The sequence below is a fragment of the Rhinopithecus bieti genome, unplaced genomic scaffold (genome assembly GCF_001698545.2).
Source record: "Rhinopithecus bieti isolate Rb0 unplaced genomic scaffold, ASM169854v2 scaffold_72161, whole genome shotgun sequence".
NCBI lineage: Eukaryota > Metazoa > Chordata > Mammalia > Primates > Cercopithecidae > Rhinopithecus > Rhinopithecus bieti.
Genome location: NW_016828382.1, coordinates 1,149,857 through 1,172,241, shown reverse-complemented (window position 1 = coordinate 1,172,241; position 22,385 = coordinate 1,149,857). Strand labels below are relative to the sequence as shown.

The 22,385-nt window shown below is 35.5% G+C and overlaps 1 protein-coding gene across 1 annotated transcript in view; it reads left to right on the top strand.

Annotated features, from left to right (window-relative positions):
• LMNTD1 (lamin tail domain containing 1) overlaps positions 1 to 22,385 on the top strand; it is a 66,765-nt gene that overhangs the window by 16,514 nt on the left and 27,866 nt on the right. Inside the window, 4 exon segments of the mRNA XM_017864526.1 lie at positions 7,959 to 8,145; positions 8,690 to 8,809; positions 14,814 to 15,031; positions 15,614 to 15,786. Of these exon segments, the coding sequence (XP_017720015.1) occupies positions 7,959 to 8,145; positions 8,690 to 8,809; positions 14,814 to 15,031; positions 15,614 to 15,786 (698 nt within the window).

Genomic DNA, 22,385 nt, shown 5'->3' with positions numbered 1-22,385 from the left:
GAATATTTTGTATTTCTATGAATTTTCATTTCTTGAGTTTTTTTCTGGGACCCACTTAAGTTACTTGGAAATAGTTTAAGGCTTTAAGGACTAGCTTTTATAGCTTGTTAGGTAGAAACAAAGCAATATTTTCACTTTGTCATTATTCTCCACTACTGAGGCAAAAGTCTCCTTAGTACTCTATGCAAGGCCCCATTAATTGTGAGGTTTTTCAGTCTGGCGGGTGGGAACTTCCTTACGCTGTGAGAGCTTCAAGTACTGTTACTTCTAATCTTTTCAAAATGGTCTTTTTCTACAGTCAAATACATGTGCTGATCAATCTTCTGCTAAATACTCAAAGGGGACCATCTGAAAATCGCCAGTGCTCTTTTTGCAGCTTCCCGTGTTTGATACTCCGCTTGTGACCTCCAGCCACCTTGGTCTCTTCAGACTCTCAGCTCCATCTCCTCAAGTCAAAGAGGATGTACCTTCCATGATGCAGCCTGGAAATTTTCTCGAGAAATAATCTGGGAAAATTTTAAGTCTCACTACATTTCTCTTCTGTCTCTCAAGTATCACTATTCTTTGTTGACCAGTATCAAATATCTTCAAAAATACTGTTTCTTGTATTTTCCAGATTTTAGTTGTTTCAGATGGAAGGCCAAAGTCATTTCTTGTAGCTTCATCTAGGCTGGAAACAGAAGCTGATTCTCAATTCTGTTGTTTTCAATCAAAGCTGTTGTTTCTTTCCTACCACCCACTATCTGTAGGGATTTGTTTAATATCTGCCAGCAGAAGAAAAAAAAAAGGAGTTGTAGGCAAACAGGAAACAAAGTAGAGACATTATTAGGATTTTCACTAGTTACACATGCTCCCTGACACTATATCCAAGACCTTACCTTGGCTTCAAGTTTAGTTCTAAATGTCTCAGGTGTGATCAAACTGTATTAAGAAGGCTAACTTCTCATTCATCCTCCATCTCAACCCCCAAGAAATTCTGCATCCTACATGTCTATAGTCAAAATGATAGTAACCTCTGAATTCAGATGGGCCTCACTGAGATCATGATAAACACACGAATGGTTCTAGTTTAAAACAATTTTGAGGCTGCAAATATCCTCATCTTCCCATAGGATTCTTATTCAGACTAATCCCCATTTATTTTTCCCTTGGATGATTTAGAACCTTGTAGTAGTGATGTACAAATTTACACCTCCATTACATTAAGGATCTACCATCAAAACTTGTAGGCATCAGGGTTCCTATAGTCCCAATGAACTGAATTAAGTTCCCTGAGTCTTTCTAAGTTTGTCCTTTAAAAATTTAAGGACTCTTAAATGCTGTATCCCCTAATCAGCCCATATGCCCTCAATTAAAAACACCTATATGGGAAATGTTAGGTATATACAAGTTGGAAGAACTGGAACTTCAAAGATAATTTTAGCAAACTGCAGAATATCAGAAACTTAAAAGCAGACAAATAGCATGGAGCTATCAAGGAGAGCCCAACAAATAGATAAATTAGTGCTTAAATAATGGAAAGTAATTTTGTTTAAAAAGTGACACAGCCATGTATCTCCCTAATCTCTTTATAAATAAAGACTGTGCAAAGGCTACTGATGGTGATTGCAACATCACTCTCCACTCTCAGCCAATCACAAATTATATGTAGAGGTCTCAAGTCACTTTCCTACTAAAGGTAAATGGGAAGGCTGGCAAGGAAGAGAAAAAGATAACTACTAAATGTTGTGTGACAGCAGATTAACAGCCTGCCTCTCGGAATTTCCATGCATTGATCTTATATCAAAAAGAAGGCAAATAAAGGGCTCTGATATGGACAATGTTGTTTTCTCCTTCAGACAAGAACATTTATTCTATGTATTCTATGTATATGCATAAAATATAAATTTAAGGTTAATGAATAAGCACTTTGCTTGTATATGAAGGATTTTTGAAAAGTAACTGTAAATATCCAGCTATATGTATAATAACAAAGGAATAGCTGAGCTATTCCAAGGTCTTACCTGTTTAAAAACAAAAGTCAAATTAGTGCTCATCTTCCCAGGCAGAAAACGTAAGTCTGAAAAACAAAAGAATGCTCTCTCAAAAAATAAAAACAACCTGCAGAGATTTTAGTAACAGTAAGATGAGGATGATACAATGGTGTTCCAGGGATGTCAAAGAGTAAAATGTTACATCCAAAATTTGGCAAGAACCATAATGATAATGCAAAAGAAAAGGAAGAAGAAATTATGACATAAATTGTTCAAAAGTGAGCCTCTATGAAAAAGGCATTCTCATACAATGCAGGTGAGACCACTATTTTGAAGGGAATTTGATAGTGTACATTGAGAGATTTCATAGAAGGTTACACCCATTATTTTCATAATTCCTCCTCTGAGAGACAAAATCCAGAGTGATAGCCTGACAATTAGAGCCACTTTTCTCCTGAAAACAGCGGCCGATTTTCACAGCTGCAACTAAGAGGCTGAGAAGTTAGAAGTTTTTCTCAAGAGTCATAGGACTGGGTGAATAAAAGTTGGCATTTAGGGCCTATACAAAAAAATGGAGGGTCACTTGAGGCTTTTAGTTGGAAATTCAAGGAAAGACGAAGAGTAAGGCTATATGCAAAACAGACCAGTACAGTGTCAAATTATTTCACATTTAATTTAAAGTGATTTGTTCCCAACTTAGATGCCTACCAGAAGCAAAAGTAAATCTTGAGTGAAAAAATATTATACAGAACCTTAAATTATCTCTGCAGTTTTTTCTCTGTAATACTAGGCACTAAACAAAAAACAAACAAACAAAAAAACGTGTACAAAAGATAAGAGTTGACCAAACACCAAGATTAAAAATGGACACCAGAAACAGGCCTAGAAGGTCCAGACATTGTAGTCATCTGACCAGGATTTCAAACTAGCAATGACTAAAATATTCAAGTAATTAAGTGACAAGATAAAAAATTTAACATAAACCTGGGAACTAAAAGAATCATAAACAAGTTCTCGAAGTAAAAAAAAAAAAAAAAATCCAACAACGGAAATTATTATTTCAGTAGGTGGGTTTAAAATTACACTTGATATAACAGAAGAGAAAATTACTGAACTGGAATATTCTCAGAAGTAAATATCTAGACTGAATCACAGATAGCAAGGTTATAAACAAGCATAAGAGACAAGGCTTTAATCTACTTCTAATTAAAGTCACTGAAGGAGAAGAAAGATTGAAGTAGAATGGTATTGATGGAAATACAGGAGAGAATTTTCCCAGACTAATGAAAGACATCAAGCCCAATATTCAAGAAGTACTACCAACGTCCAACAGGATAAAAGACAGAAAACAAGCCAGCAAACCAACCTAGATACATTGTTTAAAAAAAAAAAAAAAAAAAAAAACTTTTTAAAACAGAAGATGCAAAAAAAAATCTTAAAGTCAACCAGAGATAAAGGACATTTGCCCTCAAAGAAACAACCAAAATATTGGCTGGCAGTTGGTTTATCAACAGAAAAATGGAATAACGAGACACTAGACTAAATATCCAATGAGGACATTGGGACTGAAACTGTAGGCCAACTGGACAACATTTCTGACAAACTGACTCTAAAATCACAAGAAATATATATTAGTATTCTATTGCTGCCATAATAAATTATCACCAACTTAGTGACTTAAAATAACATGAATAGCACCCACTTATTAACACATAGTTCCCTAGGTCATAAGTCTGAGTTGTCTCAGCTGATTGCTTAGAGTTTTACAAGGTCAAAATTAAGATGTCAAACCGGCTCTTATCTGGACACTGAAATAAATCTGCTTCCAAGCTCTTTGAGGTTGTTGGCCAAATTCAATTCCTTGCAGTGATAGTACTTCCTTACTAACTGTCAGCATACAGGCACCCTTAGCTTCAAAAGGCTTCTCCCCAGTCCTTGCAGATGAGCCGCTACATCTCAGAACCAGCAACAGTGCATCAAATCCTTCTTGTATTTGGAGTCTCTCTGACTTCCCTCCCACTGCAGCGCTCTTCTGCTTCCAGCTGGAGTAAATTCTCTAATTTTAAGGGTTCATTGATTTGATTAATTCCACCTGAATAACCTAGGCTAATCTCCCTATCTTAACATCCATAACTTTAGTTACATCTGCAAAGTTCTTTTTGCCATCTAACATAACATACTCACAGGATCCAGAGATTAGAGATAGACATCTTTGGACAGCTATTTTGCTTACCACAAAGGGTTAAAGTCTAAAAAGAGTTAAGACAATATTGGAAAAGAAAATCAGAGGGGACTTGTCCAACCAAAACCAAGACTTCATCTAAAACAATACAAATTAAACTCATTTGGTATAGACACAGGATGAACAGCTAGATCAACGGAACAGCTAGGAAGCCTTATAATATTCAGAAACCTGCTGTTTGACTAAGGTGACATTACAAATCAGCAGGGAGATGATGGACAATCTAATAAACATAAGTAGGAAAATTAGCTCCTTATATGAAATACACTCTCACACACATATATACAGACAAATAAAGCTGTTTAAAGCAAATTATTGAAACATTTAAAAGAAAATATGACATAAGAGCAGGGAAAGATTTCTTATATAGGACACAAAAAGCAGAAACTATAAAGAAAAGATTGATAAATTTTATTACAGTAAAATTTTAGAAATATAAACTGTACCATAAGAAACATTATAGATGAAGCATTTTTAAAATCTCTTCTTGCAGAAAATATGTGCATATAATTAAATACTATGCTATGAATACCACAAATCAATTATAAAAATGTAAATTCAGAAAAGTGAATGAAATGATATGAACAGGTAATTCATTGAAGGGGGAAACTGAGTGGCCAATAAGCAGCTTGTGTAACTGCACTATAATCAGGGAAAAACAAATTTAAATGCAATGAGATTCCATTTTGTACCTATGATAGGAAAAAAAAAATAAGAAGGCTGAAAATTTGAAGTGTTTATAAGGATATGGGAAACAAGAAGAGGAAATAGTATGTGTGTGCATGGTGAGTGAAGCCTACAGCAGCATGAATTATGCTCTTGCAAGCAATTCTTTATGGTTGCAGTTTAAGCATAAGGTAGGAAGTAAGGAAAAGGGGGTTAAAGAAGCTGACAGATAAGGTAGGGCTTTGGTTGAGTGCTGTGATGTTTGTGTTTTCTATAGAAGGAAATGGTAAGATATTGAAGGATTTCCAGGAAGGAAGCAGAAATAGGTTTGGATTGTACAAAGATTGCTCTGGAAGCAAAGTGGAGAATGCTTAGAAGGGGGTAAGACTGAAGACAATAATTAGGATGCTGATTCAATGTCTCATGGGGATGATGAGAGCATGATAAAGGCAGCAGTAACAGGGATGGAGAGAAAATGTAAACAGATGCCACCGAAAAGGAAGAATCAGCAGAACCTGGTCACGAATAAGGAACGAAGGATAAGAAACTGGGACAGTAATGGAAGTTTCAGGCTTCGCCAACAGGGTGAACAATGTAATTCACTGGAATAGTTTTCTAGTTGGGAGAGTAAATTTACAACAGGCCAACGTGTTGAGTTCAGAGGTACCTTTTGGGATCTTGTGGTCAGTTGTTTCTGTGGATCTGAAGCTCAGTAGGAAGGCAAGAGATTTAGTTTTAGTAGTTATGAGTGTATTAATTGTTAGTAAACACTGTTCATGGATAACATCACCTATAAGGATAAATGGGGGAAATAAAAGAGGACTAAAAACAGAATCCCAGGGATCAACATCTGGGAGATGCATGAAGGGCCTGGGTGAAATCTGAAAAAGGGGCTGAAAAGTAACAAGATTCTTAGAGGCAAAACAGTCGACTTGAAAAAACAAAGACAACAGGTTCCAAAAAGAGGGCATGTCTGGCAGAGGCCAATACTGAGAAGACATGAAGATATAGACTAACAGTTGCCACTCAATTTACTGATTGTGAAGGGCACTGGTCATCTGGGTCTTTGGCAGTGATAGGGGGTTGTGAGGTAAATAAGAGGTGATTAATCAGTGATTAATTAGTGACATAGCCTTTTCCAAAAGCTAGGTTGTGATGGCAGTAGGAATTGTAAGCTGGAGAAGGCCTTTTCTCTTTTTTCTTTGTTAAGGTGGTAGCCCCTAAAGGATATATAACTATTTGGGGGAAATAGGTAATCCAGAGGGATAAGTTGGTGTTAAAGGAGAAAGGAAGGACAATGAGGGGACTGAGTTGCTGAAGCATCAGGAGGAGTTGGTGATTAGAGGGCTTCACTGCAGATGGGAGAGGGGGCCTCTTCCACGGAAATGGGGTGGGCTACAGAGAAAAAGTGGGCTCGGCTATAGGAGAGCCTAGGAGAGCCTGTTTCTAAGTGGGAAGCAGGGAAATGCACTAGTCTCTCTGATGGTCATGTTTTCTTAGTGAGATAATTTTCCAAGAGTGAGAATAGAGATATGGGGCAGGGATCTGAACATTGTTGAAGGATGGCAGAAGTTTCTGACTTGGCTCATGAAGATGACAACTTGCTGTCAGTCAGCAAGGGCCCAGATGTGGTTGGAGACCACTAAGATTTTGGTAGCAACTATCTTTGTGTGTGCATTTTCTTGCAGAGTTCAACCACCATGGTGTGTACAGAATTTAAACAACCTGAATGGTTAGGTCAAACTTATTTGAGATTTTACTTGTTGAGTGACACAGAAAGACAAGGGTTAACATTTATTGAGTGACCTCGGACATGGGAATTAATCTCTGTAAACCTCAGTTTCTCTATCTATAAAATGGGGCTAAAAATACTACCTGTCTGAGTTGTTTTAAGAATTAAATGAGATAATACAGTATTCCTCACATTTTTTGAATGTGACCATCAATAAGAAATATGTAGAAGTATTTCAATGAGAAATATGTATGTTATTGTGTGAATTATATGAGTTATCATGAGTCCACAATGCCTTCACCAAAATACTTGGGGAATTATGTATTTCCAAATTCAGAATGTTGACAATTTTAGGAAAGGAAATTTTAGAACACATATTATGAAACACCCTGTCAGGGATTACAGAAGTATCAAAAAATCAAACATTAATCTTTTCACAGAAAAATATATAAATATTCACATAAACCATGAACAAGGACTGTAAATAGCCTCACCTCTGTTTTGGACCAGGCTTTTCTTCAAATCTGTTTTAAAAAATTTTGTTTGGTTTTCAGAGCTTTTGGATTTTGGAACTCTGGATGAGAAATTGTGGAGAATTATATATAGAGATAGATAGATAAATAAATAGAAACATAGATGTAGATATACATATAGAGATATTAGATAGTGTTTTTAGGTGCCTGATGTATAAGTAGTATTGTTATTATTATTGGTACGGATGTATCTTATTTTAAGATGGGGTCTTTGCTTACCAAAGTGAGTTTTGACCTACTAATAAGTTGTGACTCGCAATCTGAAAAACGATGATATATAATGATATGTAAATGATTAGCCTGGTCCCTGGATCATACATAGGAAGCTCTCAAAGCAAGTGAAAAGGTGAAAAATACCATCTTATGTTTATTTAAAGATTTTGCCTTTCAAAATCTTTTAATCACAGTTGCTATTTTCTTTAGTCACTTTATCAGAAATAAAGTAAATGATTTGTCTCTTGATCTACTTTTGAGAGTTTCATGTCTCAGTGATTTTATCCTGAACAGTAGGAAATTTAAACTATTATAATTCACAACTTCCTGTGGCTTTTATACCTTGACACCTAAAATACTTTTTAGGCTTTCTTCATTTTAAGTGAAATGGATTATTTTATTGCACAGATAAAGAAATAGAACTAAAAACTCAAGCCATTTGTCTGAGGTTACAAAATATACTACTTCTATATAGGACTTGGCCAATAGAATATACAGTTTAAGAACAACTTTCAAGTACTTTATTATTCACTTCTTAAAGTGAGTCAAAAACACTCCTATCTGAAGGCGCCTTACAATCTTTGTGTTTTATTTTCTAGTTCTCTTGGAGACATTGAAATAGCTGAAGTGAATGTCAAGGGTTTGTTCGTGAAGCTCATTAACTCTTCCCTTGACAAAGAAATGGCAATTGGAGATCATATTCTCCAGCAAAATGTGAATGGACAAACCATTTCTTTGTACCGATTCCTTCCAAACATTGTAATGCATGCCAGTTCCACAGTAACAGTGAGTATAAGAGTATAAATACTGTACATTAGAATAGTACAGGACAAACTTGTTGACACTGTCAGTCTGTGGTTCAGCACTGTCTCGTTATCACTCTATCTGGATCTGTACATAAGATGTGATTTTGTTGTTGTTGGTTAATTACCACACTTTGTCCATCTTCTGGATGTAAATTAATACCCACAGTTAAATTTCCACAGCTGTCTTCAATTTTGTGTACAATCTTTTGTTTTTGTAATTTAACTATTAAAATGAAATTTTTAATTTCCTGAAACCAAGTAAATATAAACCTGAAAAGACAAGCAAAGAGATTGCTTAGAGAACAGGTAATTAGCTGACACAGGAGGGTTCCTCTCTTTCTTGTTTTTTCCTTTAATCCCTGTAGAGCAGCTGTTTGGTGTTGCATAGCTTGACATTGTATATGATATAGTCATTACGTTTTAAAACCTCATCTGTTCAGAAAGATTATGTTGCAGTAACCCTATGGCATTTACAAAATTGTATTCAACTCCAGTGGCATTTGTCATTAACAATTTTATTACAGGTGTGGGCAGCAGCATCTGAAGCAAAGCATCAACCTCCATCAGATTTTCTTTGGAAGGAACAAGAGAAGTTTAGAGCAAGTCCCGATTGTATAACAATCCTGTGCAAACCGAACGGTCAAGTTAGTTTCTGGTTCTTAACAATCGTTTTTTAAAAATATTGTGCTTATTGAGCATATCTGTATTTTTTACTCTTCATTTTATACAATGTGTCTAAGTGCATAAATGTCAGTAAAATTGACTTTATGCCTAAAAGATTATTTTATTGTCAGTTTCTTATAAATTTATTATTTTTTAAAAATTTCAATAGTTTTGGGGGAACGTGGTGTTTGGTTACATGAATAACCATGTTGTCAAATGGGAGAGCACTCATTAGTTCTTAAGTGGTGGTATTCCATGGTATGTATATACCACATTTTCTTTATCCACTTGTTGCTTGATGGACATTTGGGCTAGTTTTTCATAGAATGGATAGTTATCCTTATGTTTCCCATCCTCTTAGCTCACTCTATTATTCTTTTTATCCTTAAAGCTTGGATAGAACCATCACTAAATGCCACAACACATCAGGCAAATCCACAGCATTCTCTTCCCAGTGTCAAAGGGCCCCAGAGCATCTTAAAATTTGGCAAAAATAATTTTGATATCTCATATTCCTAAGAAGCCTCTTCAACTTTCAAAGTCGAGGGAATATTTTATTTGTGATATTTAGCCTGAAGAGTGGGATAAGGAAGGTACTCGATACGGGTCTTTTCTATTTATTTTTTCATTTCTCAAATATTTATTGAGACTCTTCTCTATTTTAGAGCTATGCTAAGTACTGGGAATATAACAGATTAAGATATAGTATCTGCACTCAAGGAACTAATAGTCTAATGAAAGAGCCCACAATATTAATTTGAAATGACTATACTTTACTCCTTATAAAATTAAGCGTATTAGCACTAGCTTTGTGTAATTTGTTCCCAGTATTTGACAATTTTATATTTTCACTCAACCTTTCTCTTGGTATATTATTGGCATAAATATATACCCATGGACACACCATTAAGGTTCAAAGGTATTCCTTTTGCAACAACAAAAAATCCTTTTCAAAATGATTTTTAGATCATTTTTAAATACCTGTGTTTTTTTCTTACCCTCAGTCTGACTTACTGTGTCATTTACTGCTGACCCACAAAATATGTTAACCAGAATCTATCTCTGAGTTTCTTTTTTGTTGCATTATAATCCATGTTGAGATTGACTTTCCCTTTAAAATAGACTTGGCTAATTTCTTAAGAACCATTTACTGTCTTTCTGTGGGAACAGTTGTTAGGTGAGGAGAGCACCCATTAGATATAACTTAGTAGCCTTCACCCACTCAGCTTTAGATCTCCTTGTGGGCTCGAACTGAATTTTATAATACTTCTCTGATGAGGAAAATAAGGCTACACAATCTAAGTTATTTACTTATTTTCACTGATGGGGAAAATAAGGATACACAATGTGAGTTATTTACTCAGCCTCATAAGAAATCATTACCAAAACCCAGTTTAGGATTAAGGCATTCTTATCTCAGAACTTTCATCATAGTTATCCACTCTGTAAACCAGTTTGTGGTTTCTACTTTGTATGTGTGTTGCTCCAGGCACTGAGCGTTGAACCAGGCAGACCAGGTCCCTGAGCTCCTGGAATGCAGATTTTAATAAGTTTTCATGTCTTGCAACTGAATTAGGCTTTGTACTTAGACTGTTCCTTTTACCCAGTGATTTGAATGACTTTGCACATATAGAATCAGACCATTTCTGTGGGGTGATGTAAGCACAAATAACTGTGCCTGCTAATGAAAGACTGAACCTGATTGATTGAACTGTATGGAAAATATTTAAATATATTTTGTATCTGTCAGGAATGGCGCTATGTGCTAGAAAGGGAACATAAGTATTGCACACTTCTTGTCCTCAAGAAATTCAGACTCTACTAGTAGAAATTGATATGTAATAATAAATAATTGCAATACAGTGAAATAATGCTTTAATAAAGTATGGGCAGCCCAGGTCAGAAATATCAACTCTGTAAAGGAGAGCATAAGAAAAAGCATTGAGAGGAAGAGCCATGCGTGGTGAATCTGTAGTGTAGAGGAGTTTGCCCTCCTAACCTGAATCATGGCCATCTTGCCCCTTTTCACCTCTTGGACTCTCCTCTCTCCATGCTTCTCCATGCACTCTGCTCTAGCCACACTGGCCTTCTCGTACTACTTTTACTTTCCAGTGCTTGACTGCTCCTTCATGCCACAGAGCCTTTGCGCATGCTCTTGCCTCTCAATAGACTCTCTTTCCTCCCTTTTTACCTATTAAATCCTACCTGCCCTTCAGAACTCAGCTCAAGCGTTTTTTATTTTTTTTCCCTGGGTCGCATCCCATTGGAAATTCTACCTTATGGTAAAGCCATATGCATTATTTAATTCAACTAGAAAATATTTCCCTTAAATAGGTGGAAATGTGACTTTAAAATCAGCTTGAAACCCTATTGTAAGTATAGAGTTCTTTTTCTAATAAATTCATTTTCATTCTCACTTTAATAGCACTGGATATTACTATCTGCAACCGCCAGGTAAATTTTTCTTAAAAAAGACAATTTACTGCGTTCCCATAGACATGCTGAAACACAGACTCAAAGTATCATCATGACCCTGGAATTGCTTTCTATTTGTATGTAGAAAATAATCCATATCTTGTGGAAAAAGTCACGAAGCTTGTAATCTACTGTCTACAATAATAACCAGCTATACAAATCAGAATAGATCCCGTTTCTGGACTTGAATAATATTTTGTATTTGTAAGATGGGGCAAAGAGATGTTATATTATGAGTCATTTTTAAAAGGAAGCCTAGGCCGGCACAGTGGCTCATGCCTGTAATCCCAGCACTTTGGGAGGCCAAGGTGGGCGGATTTCAAAAGTCAGGAGTTCGATACCAGCCTGGCCAACATGGTGAAACCCCGCCTCTACTAAAAATACAAACATTAGCCAGGCGTGGTGGTGTCCGCCTATAGTCCCAGCTACTCAGGAGGCTGAGGCAGGAGAATTGCTTGAACCTGGAAGGCGGAGGTTGCAGTGAGCCAAGATTGTACCACTGCACTCCAGCCTGGGCGACAGAGCAAGACTCTGTCTTGAAAAAAAGTAAAAATAAAAATAAATTTAAAAAATTAAAAGGAGGCTAAAATAAAGTAGATCTTAGACTACTTTTTGAGTCATCTTGACACTAACATGGCAACAGTTAATATTCGATACAGCTACAAATCTTATGGCTTAATATAAATGTGGCTTTTAGTTTTGCTTTGCCATGTATTATTCTACTTTCTCATCTGTAAAGTAACAGATTGTATGATATAATCACTAAGATTCCATGAGTCTATGGACCTTTAAAGCAGGGATAGGTTTTTTTTCACCAGTCACATTGTTGTCGTATTGGGATTTGGAGCCTCTAAATTACATGTCAAATAATTAATAAATTTCTTACGTTTATCAATGCCTGGCACTTTCCCAATACATTGTTTTGCATTAGAGATCCAGATGTGGAACAGACCAGTCCTATACAATAGGAACTCATTGAAGGGCTGTTTATATTGCCTTATTTCATTTCATTCTCAGTACTGTTTCAGTATTTTGGGGGAAAAATGGGGCTTGGAAAGTTAAATGGCTTGCTTAAGGTCACATGATAAGTAATGTGATAGAACTAAAATAAAACCATATCTTCTAACTCTCAAGAATTTTTCTATTGCACTAAAAATAGTTTGCAAGGTTCATGTGGCCAACATTCTAGAGCTGAGGCTAAATTTTATCACATTATCATTGTCATCCAAGATTTTCTTAAGTTCCTACATTACAGAGAAAATAAAATATTGCCTTGTCTAGGAAAGGCACACATCTCATTTAGGGAGATCACACTAAAAGATCATGAACATATTTTCAAAATATAATGTGTTTGAGCTACTAAAAATGGAGGATTTCTAACTAATGATCCGTAGCAAAAGTCCATTTATTTGCTGTAATCTATGAAAAGAAACTTTTTAAAAAAGAATTCATCTTTCTTTCTCTGCTGGAAGCTTAGCCTAGCTGAACTGGTCTTGTGTTGTCTTTATGTCTACGTTATTTGTCAAGCCAAGCAGAGGGATGTTCAGTGGTTACAGTGTGAAGTCCAAACCTCTAATTTGGTAAACTAAAAAGAGATCACTAGAACAAGTAGAATGTTACGGCACGTTTTTCGTGTTGAATAGAAATATAACTGTTAATCTCTATAAAGGATTTTCCTGAATAATTTTTGCAACATGTATGTTGTGCGCATGTCACATATTCAGGAAATCCAAACAAACTCCAGCTTCAGGGCTCGTGGGTCTCCTTAATACTCTCACCTAGGATTCTAACCTGGAGAATGTGTTTTCTTGTCCATGTCTCTAGCTCTACTGTCCATTTTGCCATCTCAAATTAGACACACCCACACACACAGTGTCTTAAATGTTTAAAATCTTAACTTATTAATATTACCATTACTTTTTGCACAGTTCTTCAGAGTTATGAAATTCGGTAGCTGGATGAATTTTACAACACATCGGTAAAGCAGTTCCCACTACCGCCCTCTCAGTTTTACATATGAAGTCACAGTTCAAGTTAGAAAGTAACCTACCTATCTGAGGTTATGCTGCTTGTAATTTTCAGAACAGGAAACTAAGGCCAAGATGCCTTACTCTATGTCCTCATCATGTAGTTCGCTAAGCCAAACACATAGGTAAATGGCATTATATAGTTCAATTTTTAAATTCTGTTGTACCATATTTTACATGGTAAATAAAAAACAATTCAAAATGGATAAGAGACTTAATCATAAGACCTGAAACCATAATACTGCTGGGAAAGAACGCAGGGGAAAAGCTCCTTGACATGGTCCTTTGCGATGATTTCTTGGTATCACACCGAAGCTCAGGCTACAAAACAAAAATAAATAAAAGGGAGTATGGAATATATCAAACTAAAAAGCTTCTGCACAGCAAAGGAAACAATTAACAAAATAAAATAGCAACCTACCGACTGGGAAAAAAAAGTTTGCAAACTCATATCTGAGAAAGAGCTAATATTCAAAATTTATGAGGAACTCTTACAACTCAAAGGCAGAAAAGCAAATAACCTGATTTAGAGAACAGGCAAAAGTCCTAAACAGACGTTTCTCCAAAGACATTTAAAAAATATGGCCAACAGATATATTAAAAGGTGCTCAACATCACTAAGCATCAAATAAAAGCAAATTAAAATTGCTTTGAGATATCACTTCACACTTCATAAGGATGGCTATTCCAAAAAGACAAGTGATATAATAACAAATGTTGGTGAGAGTATGGAGAAAAGGGAACCCCAGTACATGGTTGGCAGGAATGTAGATTGGTGCAGCCTTTATGGAAAACAATATGGAAGTCCCTAAAGAAATTAAAAGTAGGGCTACCATACAATCCAGCAATCCCTCTTCTGGGTACATACCCAAAAAAGATGAAATCACCACCTTGGAAAGGTATCTACACAGCCATCTTCATTGCAGCATTATTCACAATAGCCAAGATATGGAAACAACCTAAGTGTCTGTCAACAGCCAAATGGATAAAGAAAATGTAGCTATACACAATGGAATATTATTCAACCTTAAAAAAGAACATGGAGGGACCTGGAGGACATTATGTTGAGTGAAATAAGTCAAACACAGAAAAATGTTGCATGATCTCACTTACATGTGGAATTTTTAAAAAGGTCAAACATACAGTGAAAGAGAATAAAACTGGTTCACAGGGATGGGAGAAGGGGACGAAATAGGGAGATGTAGGTCAAAGGATACAAAGTAGCAGAGATTTGTAGGATGAGGAAGTCTAGGGATCTAGTGTATAACATAAGGACTATAGTTAATGAAATTGTATTGGGGATTTTTGTTAAATAAGTAGATTTTAGCTGCTCTTGCCATAAAAAAGTAACTACATAAGACAATAAATAACTTAATTTGCTCCACCGTAGTAACCATTTTAATATATATGTGTATATATCTCATAACAGCATGTTGTAAACCTCAAATATACATAGTTGACATTAATAAATCATTTTCATTAGGCCATTGCCTGGTACACCCCTATCCACTGGAAGCAAGCATGGGAAAAATTAGATACTGACATTGAATTCAACAGATGTTCAGTAGTATCTCCAACATTCCAGAAGCATATGTTTCAGTGGACTGCATCTACAACTACAATAACTAAAGAAAAACAAGATCAACCTAAGGAAGATATCTCAAATTGTCAGGTGGAACAAGCTCAAGTTTTTCTTAAGAGGTAAGGGTTGTTTGGTTTGTTTGTTTTAATGGGTCCTTCCCACAATTAGTAACTGAGCATGTGGGAATGACTGGATGACAAATGGATGTGTGATGTATAAATTAAATCAATAGTGATTTTTGGAAACTACTATTTTGAATAGAACTCATAGGGAAAACATAAAAACAGAACAAGCAGGTAAATACTCCTGGGGCAATGAAGGCTGGTGAACTTAACTAGATAGTATTGAGCTGCCTCTGGCCATTTCACTTTTCATGGGCACTGTTATAAGAAACAAGGCTGCTGCAGAGAGGGGAAGAGGTGAGGTATCCCCAAGTCTTTAGAGGTGCTTAGGTGGAGGGAGAGGTGCATCATCTAGGAATTTTATCTTGGATCAAGAACTGCCGGTGGACAGAGGTGCAGAATGTATTATTCATTTGTAGGCAAATGCTTCTGAAGTTATAATAAAAGTTCTGCCCTCAAAGTTTAAAAAGTCGTATTCTCTTGGTCTTGAAATATGCTTTCACTTTAATTGTGCCTTCAACACTAATGCCACAGCATAAAATGACTTTTGAGTTCCATTTAGGCTTTTTTCTTTTACAGAGAGAAGGAAATCCCACCAACTGTTTTCCCCAATCGCAGCCCTTGGTGCCAGAATCCTTATGTCTCTGCACATCCTTACTGTCCTCTGATTGAACCACACAATACATCCACCACTGGAGGCAACTTGGATAGACAGCCCAGGTCTGCATCAACCAGACCTAATCGAGCCCCAGGTCAGTGAAAAGAGTACTTGTTCCAGTGGAGTGTGCGTGTGTGTGCATGCACATGTGTTAACTAGTGGGTTAAGTGGTTAAAACTTGTTAAGTGTTAAAGATGATTCATATTCTCAAGAATAGATGGCTCTTGAAGTATTATAAACCATTCACTTATATTTCCCCTAGCACAGTGTCTTCCACTGTGCTAGATAAATATCTGTCCTTGATAAATATCTGTTGAATGAATCAATGAATCAAAAGAACAGAGTGGCCAGTAAGAGTATGTATGATTCTTGAAGTTCAATGAAAAATACTTTTGTTTTCTCATTAGGCAGCAAAAACTGATCTTACAAGTTATTCTGTGTTGAAAAAATTTCATCTTTTCCAAATACACTCTAACGTTAATCCTCAATTCTTTCTCCATCAGACGTTTCTTAAGTCCTCTAAATAAAGCTTTTAGAGTTAGTGTGATTAACACAGGCTCTGTGAATGGATTTTAGGAAGTCCATGCACTTCCTATATTTGGCACAAAATTGTGTGTCTATATGATTTTTTCTGGGGAGAGAGTCCATGAAGTTCACCAGATGTCCACAAGTATTTAACAAGAACTGGAGTAGAAGAACATAAAGTCAAGAAGGAACCAGACCCTAAACTATTGGAGAAAGCCTGTTTAATACACCAGCAATATTCTGGTGATGTTGTAATGATTCACAAACTTTGACTTAGGAAAGAAGAGCTTGTTTTTTTAAAAAAATGAAATCTTAAGCAGGATCCCAATATATAAAATTCATAGGTGAGGAGGATGTAGCAATTTCCACTGCTCGTGACCCCCTTATTCTTCCTTTTATCTTTGTCTGTGATCCTTAAGACACCACAAAATCACAAGACTCTCCATGAAACAATATGACAACCATTGTGTTAATATGCTAGCACATCATTGGGAAGTAGCACCCCCAAAATACTACCTTTCAGTAGTGGAATGATGGAAATTTTGTAAATTATTGAATATATTTCTTTTTCATAAAATTGTGTACCATGTAGCTCTATGCCTGAGTTTCCTCATCTGTAAAGATATGGTTGTGAAATTGAAGGCCTTTTTGGCAATAAACTTTGGGCATGTGTGTGAGCTTTAGATGTAGATATATTAGATAGATGTAAACAACTGTAGCCCTTTATAATCTTTAGTACTTTATGACTTAAATTTGAAGCTCTCAAGAAATACATGATGTTTTTCTTTAATTAATGATAACCTTCACTCTTTTACTTATTCCGAACAACTTATTTTCCAGAGAAATTTGATTTCAGAATTTTTGAGGCACTTTTCTATAATATAATGGTGGCAACTCATCTTGATTATTCAATAACATTTGCTATTCAACACAAAACACTTCACTGTATGTGCATATTTTGTAGTAGTATATTCAAAGATAGTTGCTTTGATACCTCTACAGTCTTTGTGCATCGTTACATATAACTTTTTTATTTTCCATTCACTAAATTTTGGTATGAACAGATATACATCAGAATTTTATGATTTTTCTTTTATTTCTACCGCAAAAGATGGCCACAAAGGAAAGATGTTATGAATGATTGGTTGCTGATTGATTGAATCAAGTAATCCCTGAATTACCAGTTCATCTCCTTGAAAGTATATGTAACATGATTCTTCAAGGGAAAGTTACATGGTTTGTTATTTTTAATTTGCCTGCTACTGGAAAATTTGCCACCATTAGCACACACTTAATAGCTGGCAAAGAAAAAAAATAGACAAAACGAAAAATAATTATACTTGGAAGTTGTTCAATCCTCCTCCATTTACCCTACAATAATAAATAGGCTAGTTTGCTGAGTTACAGAAGAATCTTAGAAAGAAATCTATCTTCTATCTGAAAATTGTCGCCTTGTTTTAAACTGTGTCTCTCAAGTATGCTACAGAGGAGCCTAGAGACTAACAAATAGGAAAATTTTAAAGAAACATCTATACACCATACTTCCAACTTATGCTAAACACATTTTGTCTTTAAAAACATGTTAAAATACAGCAAGTATAACGTTAAAAGCACCCATATGTTAATCATGCAGAATGAATGCATGTTAACATTTTGTTGTATTGTTTCACATTACCAAAAAGAAAAATTCATAAATTTGAAGTTCCCTTTAATTGTATTTGCAGTTCTGATCTGATATTGGAATAAATCATTCTGGTTCTCATTTTGTACTTTGTTTACATGCACATGGATCCATAGATATATGTATATATTTAAAATAATTTGTGTGTTTTTAATTTACATAAATGGCATCATGCTAAATATGCCTCCTCTTTCTGACTTACTATAATTTGGGAGATTTAACTATAGTAACATAGATAGACCTAATTCAGTCACCTTAGTTATTATGTAGTATTTCATTATATAAATTTACTGTATCTTGTTTTTTCCCATTAATGTTTTTCTCACCAACAATGTAGATGAAAAAAATTTTAATTTTTTTAAATTTTCTTTTTTACTTCAAAAAAATTTACCAAGTCTTTGAATGCATCCAAGAAAATGTTATATCTGTGGCAATGATTGTCCTTGTGCCTGTCTACTTGTGCATACATACAAAGGTTCCTTTGGGGTTCATACCTAAACTTTTTAAATCTTCTAAAATTCCTACATGTACTTACGCAGTTGTATGGTACCTGTATCTTCAACTTTACTAGATTTTGCTAAACTGCTCTAGGAAGAATTTTGCTAATTTATACTCCCACCAACATAGTAAAATATTTCCCATTCCCCTTATTCTCACCTAACTTTATACTGCCAGAATCTTAAATTATGTGCCAATCTGATGGACATTAACTACTAATTCATTATCTTAATGTGAAGTTCTTCTTTAATAGTGGTGTTGTGCATATTTTCATATGTAAAAAAATAAAAAATCTTTCCCTATCTCATAATAAAAAAATTATGTGCTTACATTTATTAATTTTGGGGGGTATCCATTCCCTCAAGCATTTATCCTCTGAGTTACAAACAATCCAGTTATATCCTTCAAGTTAGTTTAAAATGTTCAATGAAGTTATTATTGACTGTAGTCACCTTATTGTACTGTCAAATAGTAGGTTTTATTCATTCTTTCTTTATTTGTTTGTATCCATTAACCATCCTTACCCCCTACAACCCAAGTCCCCCACTACCCTTTGCAGTCTCTGGCAACCATCCTTCTACTCTCTATGTCCATGAGTTCAATTGTTTTACTTTTTAGATCCTACAAATAAGTGAGGACATTGTGTGTTTATATTTATCTCTGATAGTTTTCCAATTTGCTTTTTGTATATGTCTTTAATATATTTGAAGTTGTTTTTATGTATGGTATGAAATAGTGACCTCAGATTTCTTCCATATGGAAAATGATTTGTCTCAACACCAGAGACAGTGTCCATCATGTGCACACTGATTTCTAATACCACCTCCCTCCTATGCTTGGGTCTGGGTCTGTGCTCTCTAGAGTGTTCTATTGATCTATTGCTGTGTCAATAACACTGTTCCCGTTGTTATTCATCTATAATCATTCTTTTGTTCCCTTCTTGTTCTTCCCTGTCAGTGTCATTTGACTTTCCTTAAACTTTTTACTCCTCTTTACAAGAAACATTTTTACCAAGTTTTATATGGAAAACCATCTTGTTTGTAGTTTGATTAAAATGGTAAGAAATTTAAAGGTCATGTTTAGAGAAAGTTGATACCTTTATGATACTGAGTCCGTGGTACAGGAAATCAGCTGTCAATTCATTCAGATTTCTTTCATGGCTTTCACTGATACTTTGTCATTTTTTTTCCATAAAATTCTTGTACTTTTTTGTTAGATTTCTGACCCAGGCAGGTATATTTTAATAAGAATTTTGGAAGCAATATAAAAAATAAAGTAGAGTATAAAATATCCCCAAATCTAGAAAAAAAAAAAAAAGCAGTAAGAAAGAAGCAAAGGATAAGAAAAGAAAGGAACAACAACAACAACAAAAAGATTAGAGAGAAAGACCAAGCACAAGTCAGTCTAGTAGAGTTGTAATTTGAGTCCCAAAAGATGATGGAGAGGTTGAGAGAGAACAATATTTAAATAAATAATGGAAAAAAATTCTCAAAAACTGATACAAAGACATCAAGCCACAGAATTAAGAACAATAATAAATCCCAAGCAGCATAAATACAAAGGAAACCACATCTATGTACATCATAATAAAAGCTGAGAAAACCAAATATGGTAGTCATGAGATAATAGAATGAGAGCCTCAACGTGCTAGCAGAACTTCTAATCCTGAGTTCTATATTAAGGAAAAATACACCTGAAAGGGTGAAGGTAAAATCAGGACATTTTCTGACAAACAAAAACTGGAAGGATTCATTAATGCCAAATCCACACTAAGGAAATGCCAATGGAAATACTTCAAATAGAAAGAAAATTATCCCACATGAACACGCAAAACTATAGGGAGAAGTAAAAAAAAGAAAATGGAAACAATAAAAACGTGAACAAACATAAAGTTTACTACACAAAACAATACTGATGTTGTCTTACAGGGTTTTTAATTTAGATAGAATTTAAATACATGACGCCTGTGTAGTTTCCTAGGGAGGGCTACCTTCACAAAGCACCACAAACTTGATGTCTTAAAATAAATTTATTATCTCACAATACTGAGAAAGAAATCCAAAAGCACACTTTGAAGACTTTAAAAAATTATCTTTCCTTTCATCTTCTTAGTTTCTAGTCATTGCCGGCATTCCTTGATACTCCTTGGCTTATTGATCCATTGCTGTAATTTCTGCCTCTGTCTTCATATGGCCTCACTTCCTGTGTGTCTGTGGCCAATTTCTCTCCTCTTTATAAGAACACCAGTCATTGGGTTAAGGCCTATACTAATCCACCACGACCTCATCTTAACTTTATTACACCTCCAAATACCCTATGTCCAAATAAAGTCACGTTCACAGGTTCCAAGGGTTAGGACTTCAACATATCTTTCAGGGAAACACAATTCAATCCATTACAACAGAAATAGAAGAAAAGTTGGGAGAAGACTAAATGGAGTTAAAGTACTCTAAATTTTCTGTTTTGTCCAATAAGTTGTAAAAATAGCAACTTATATTAGACTTTAATAAATCAAAAATGCATGTTGTAATATAGGATGGAAACTAAAAGAATAGTATAAGAATGTCGGCCTGGCACAGTGGCTCATGCTGGTAACCCCAGCACTTTGGGAGGTCAAGGCAGGCAGATCACCTGAGGTCAGGAGTTCGAGACCAGCCTGGCAATGTGGTGAAACTCCATCTCTACTAAAAATACAAAAATTAGCTGAGCATGGTGGTGTGCACCTGTAATCCCACCTACTCTGGAGGCTGAGGCAGGAGAATCGCTTGAACCCAGGAGGCGGAAGTTGCAGTGAGCCGAGATCGCACCATTGCACTCCAGCCTGGGCAAGAAGAGTGAAACTCTGTCTCAAAGAACAAAAAGATATATGTCATACTTTCATTATCATTCAGTTAAAAATATATGATTTCCAACGTAATATCTTCTTTGATACAAGGGATATTTGGGGAAAATATATCACCAAGAAATTGAGTTTATTTCAGGAATGCAAAGCTGATTATAAAGAGGAAAATTATATAATCATCTCAAAGTAAAAGCATTTGATAAAATATTCACTCTATACCCACGAGAGAACATTAGAATATTAGGACTAGAAAGAATTTTCTTTTTTCTCTTTTTGTTTATTTATTATATTACACTTTATGTTCTAGGGTACATGTACACAACATGCAGGTTTGTTACATATGTATACATGTGTCATGTTGGTGTGCTACAACCATTAACTTGTAATTTACATCAGGTATATCTTCTAATGCTATCCCTCCCCCCGCCCCCAACCCCACAACAGGCCCAGGGGTGTGATGGTCCCCTTCTTGTGTCCAAGTGTTCTCATTGTTCAATTCCCCCCTATGAGTGAGAACACGTGATGTTTGGTTTTCTGTGCTTGAGATAGTTTGCTGAGAATTATGGTTTCCAGCTCATCCATGTCCCTACAAAGGACATGAACTCATCCTTTTTTATGGCTGCATAGTATTCCATGGTGTATATGTGCCACATTTTCTTAATCCAGTCTGTCATTGAGGGACATTTGGGTTGGTTCCAAGTCTTTGCTATTGTGAATAGTGCTGCAATAAACATATATGTGTGTGTGTCTTTATAGCAGCATGATTTGTAATCCTTTGAGTATATACCCAGTAATGGGATAGGTGGGTCAAATGGTATTTCTAGTTCTAGATCCTTGAGGAATCACCACACAGTCTTCCACAATGGTTGAACTCATTTACATTCCCACAAACATTGTAAAAGCATTCCTATTTCTCCACATCCTCCCCAGCCCCTGTTGTTTCCTGACTTTTTAATGATCACCATTCTAACTGGTGTGAGATGGTATCTCATTGTGGTTTTGATTTGCATTTCTCTGATGGCCAGTGATGATGAGCATTTTTTCATGTGTCTGTTGGCTGTATGAATGTCTTCTTTTGAGAAATGTCTGTTCATATCCTTTGCCCACTTTTTGATGGGGTTGTTTGTTTTTTTCTTGTAAATTTGTT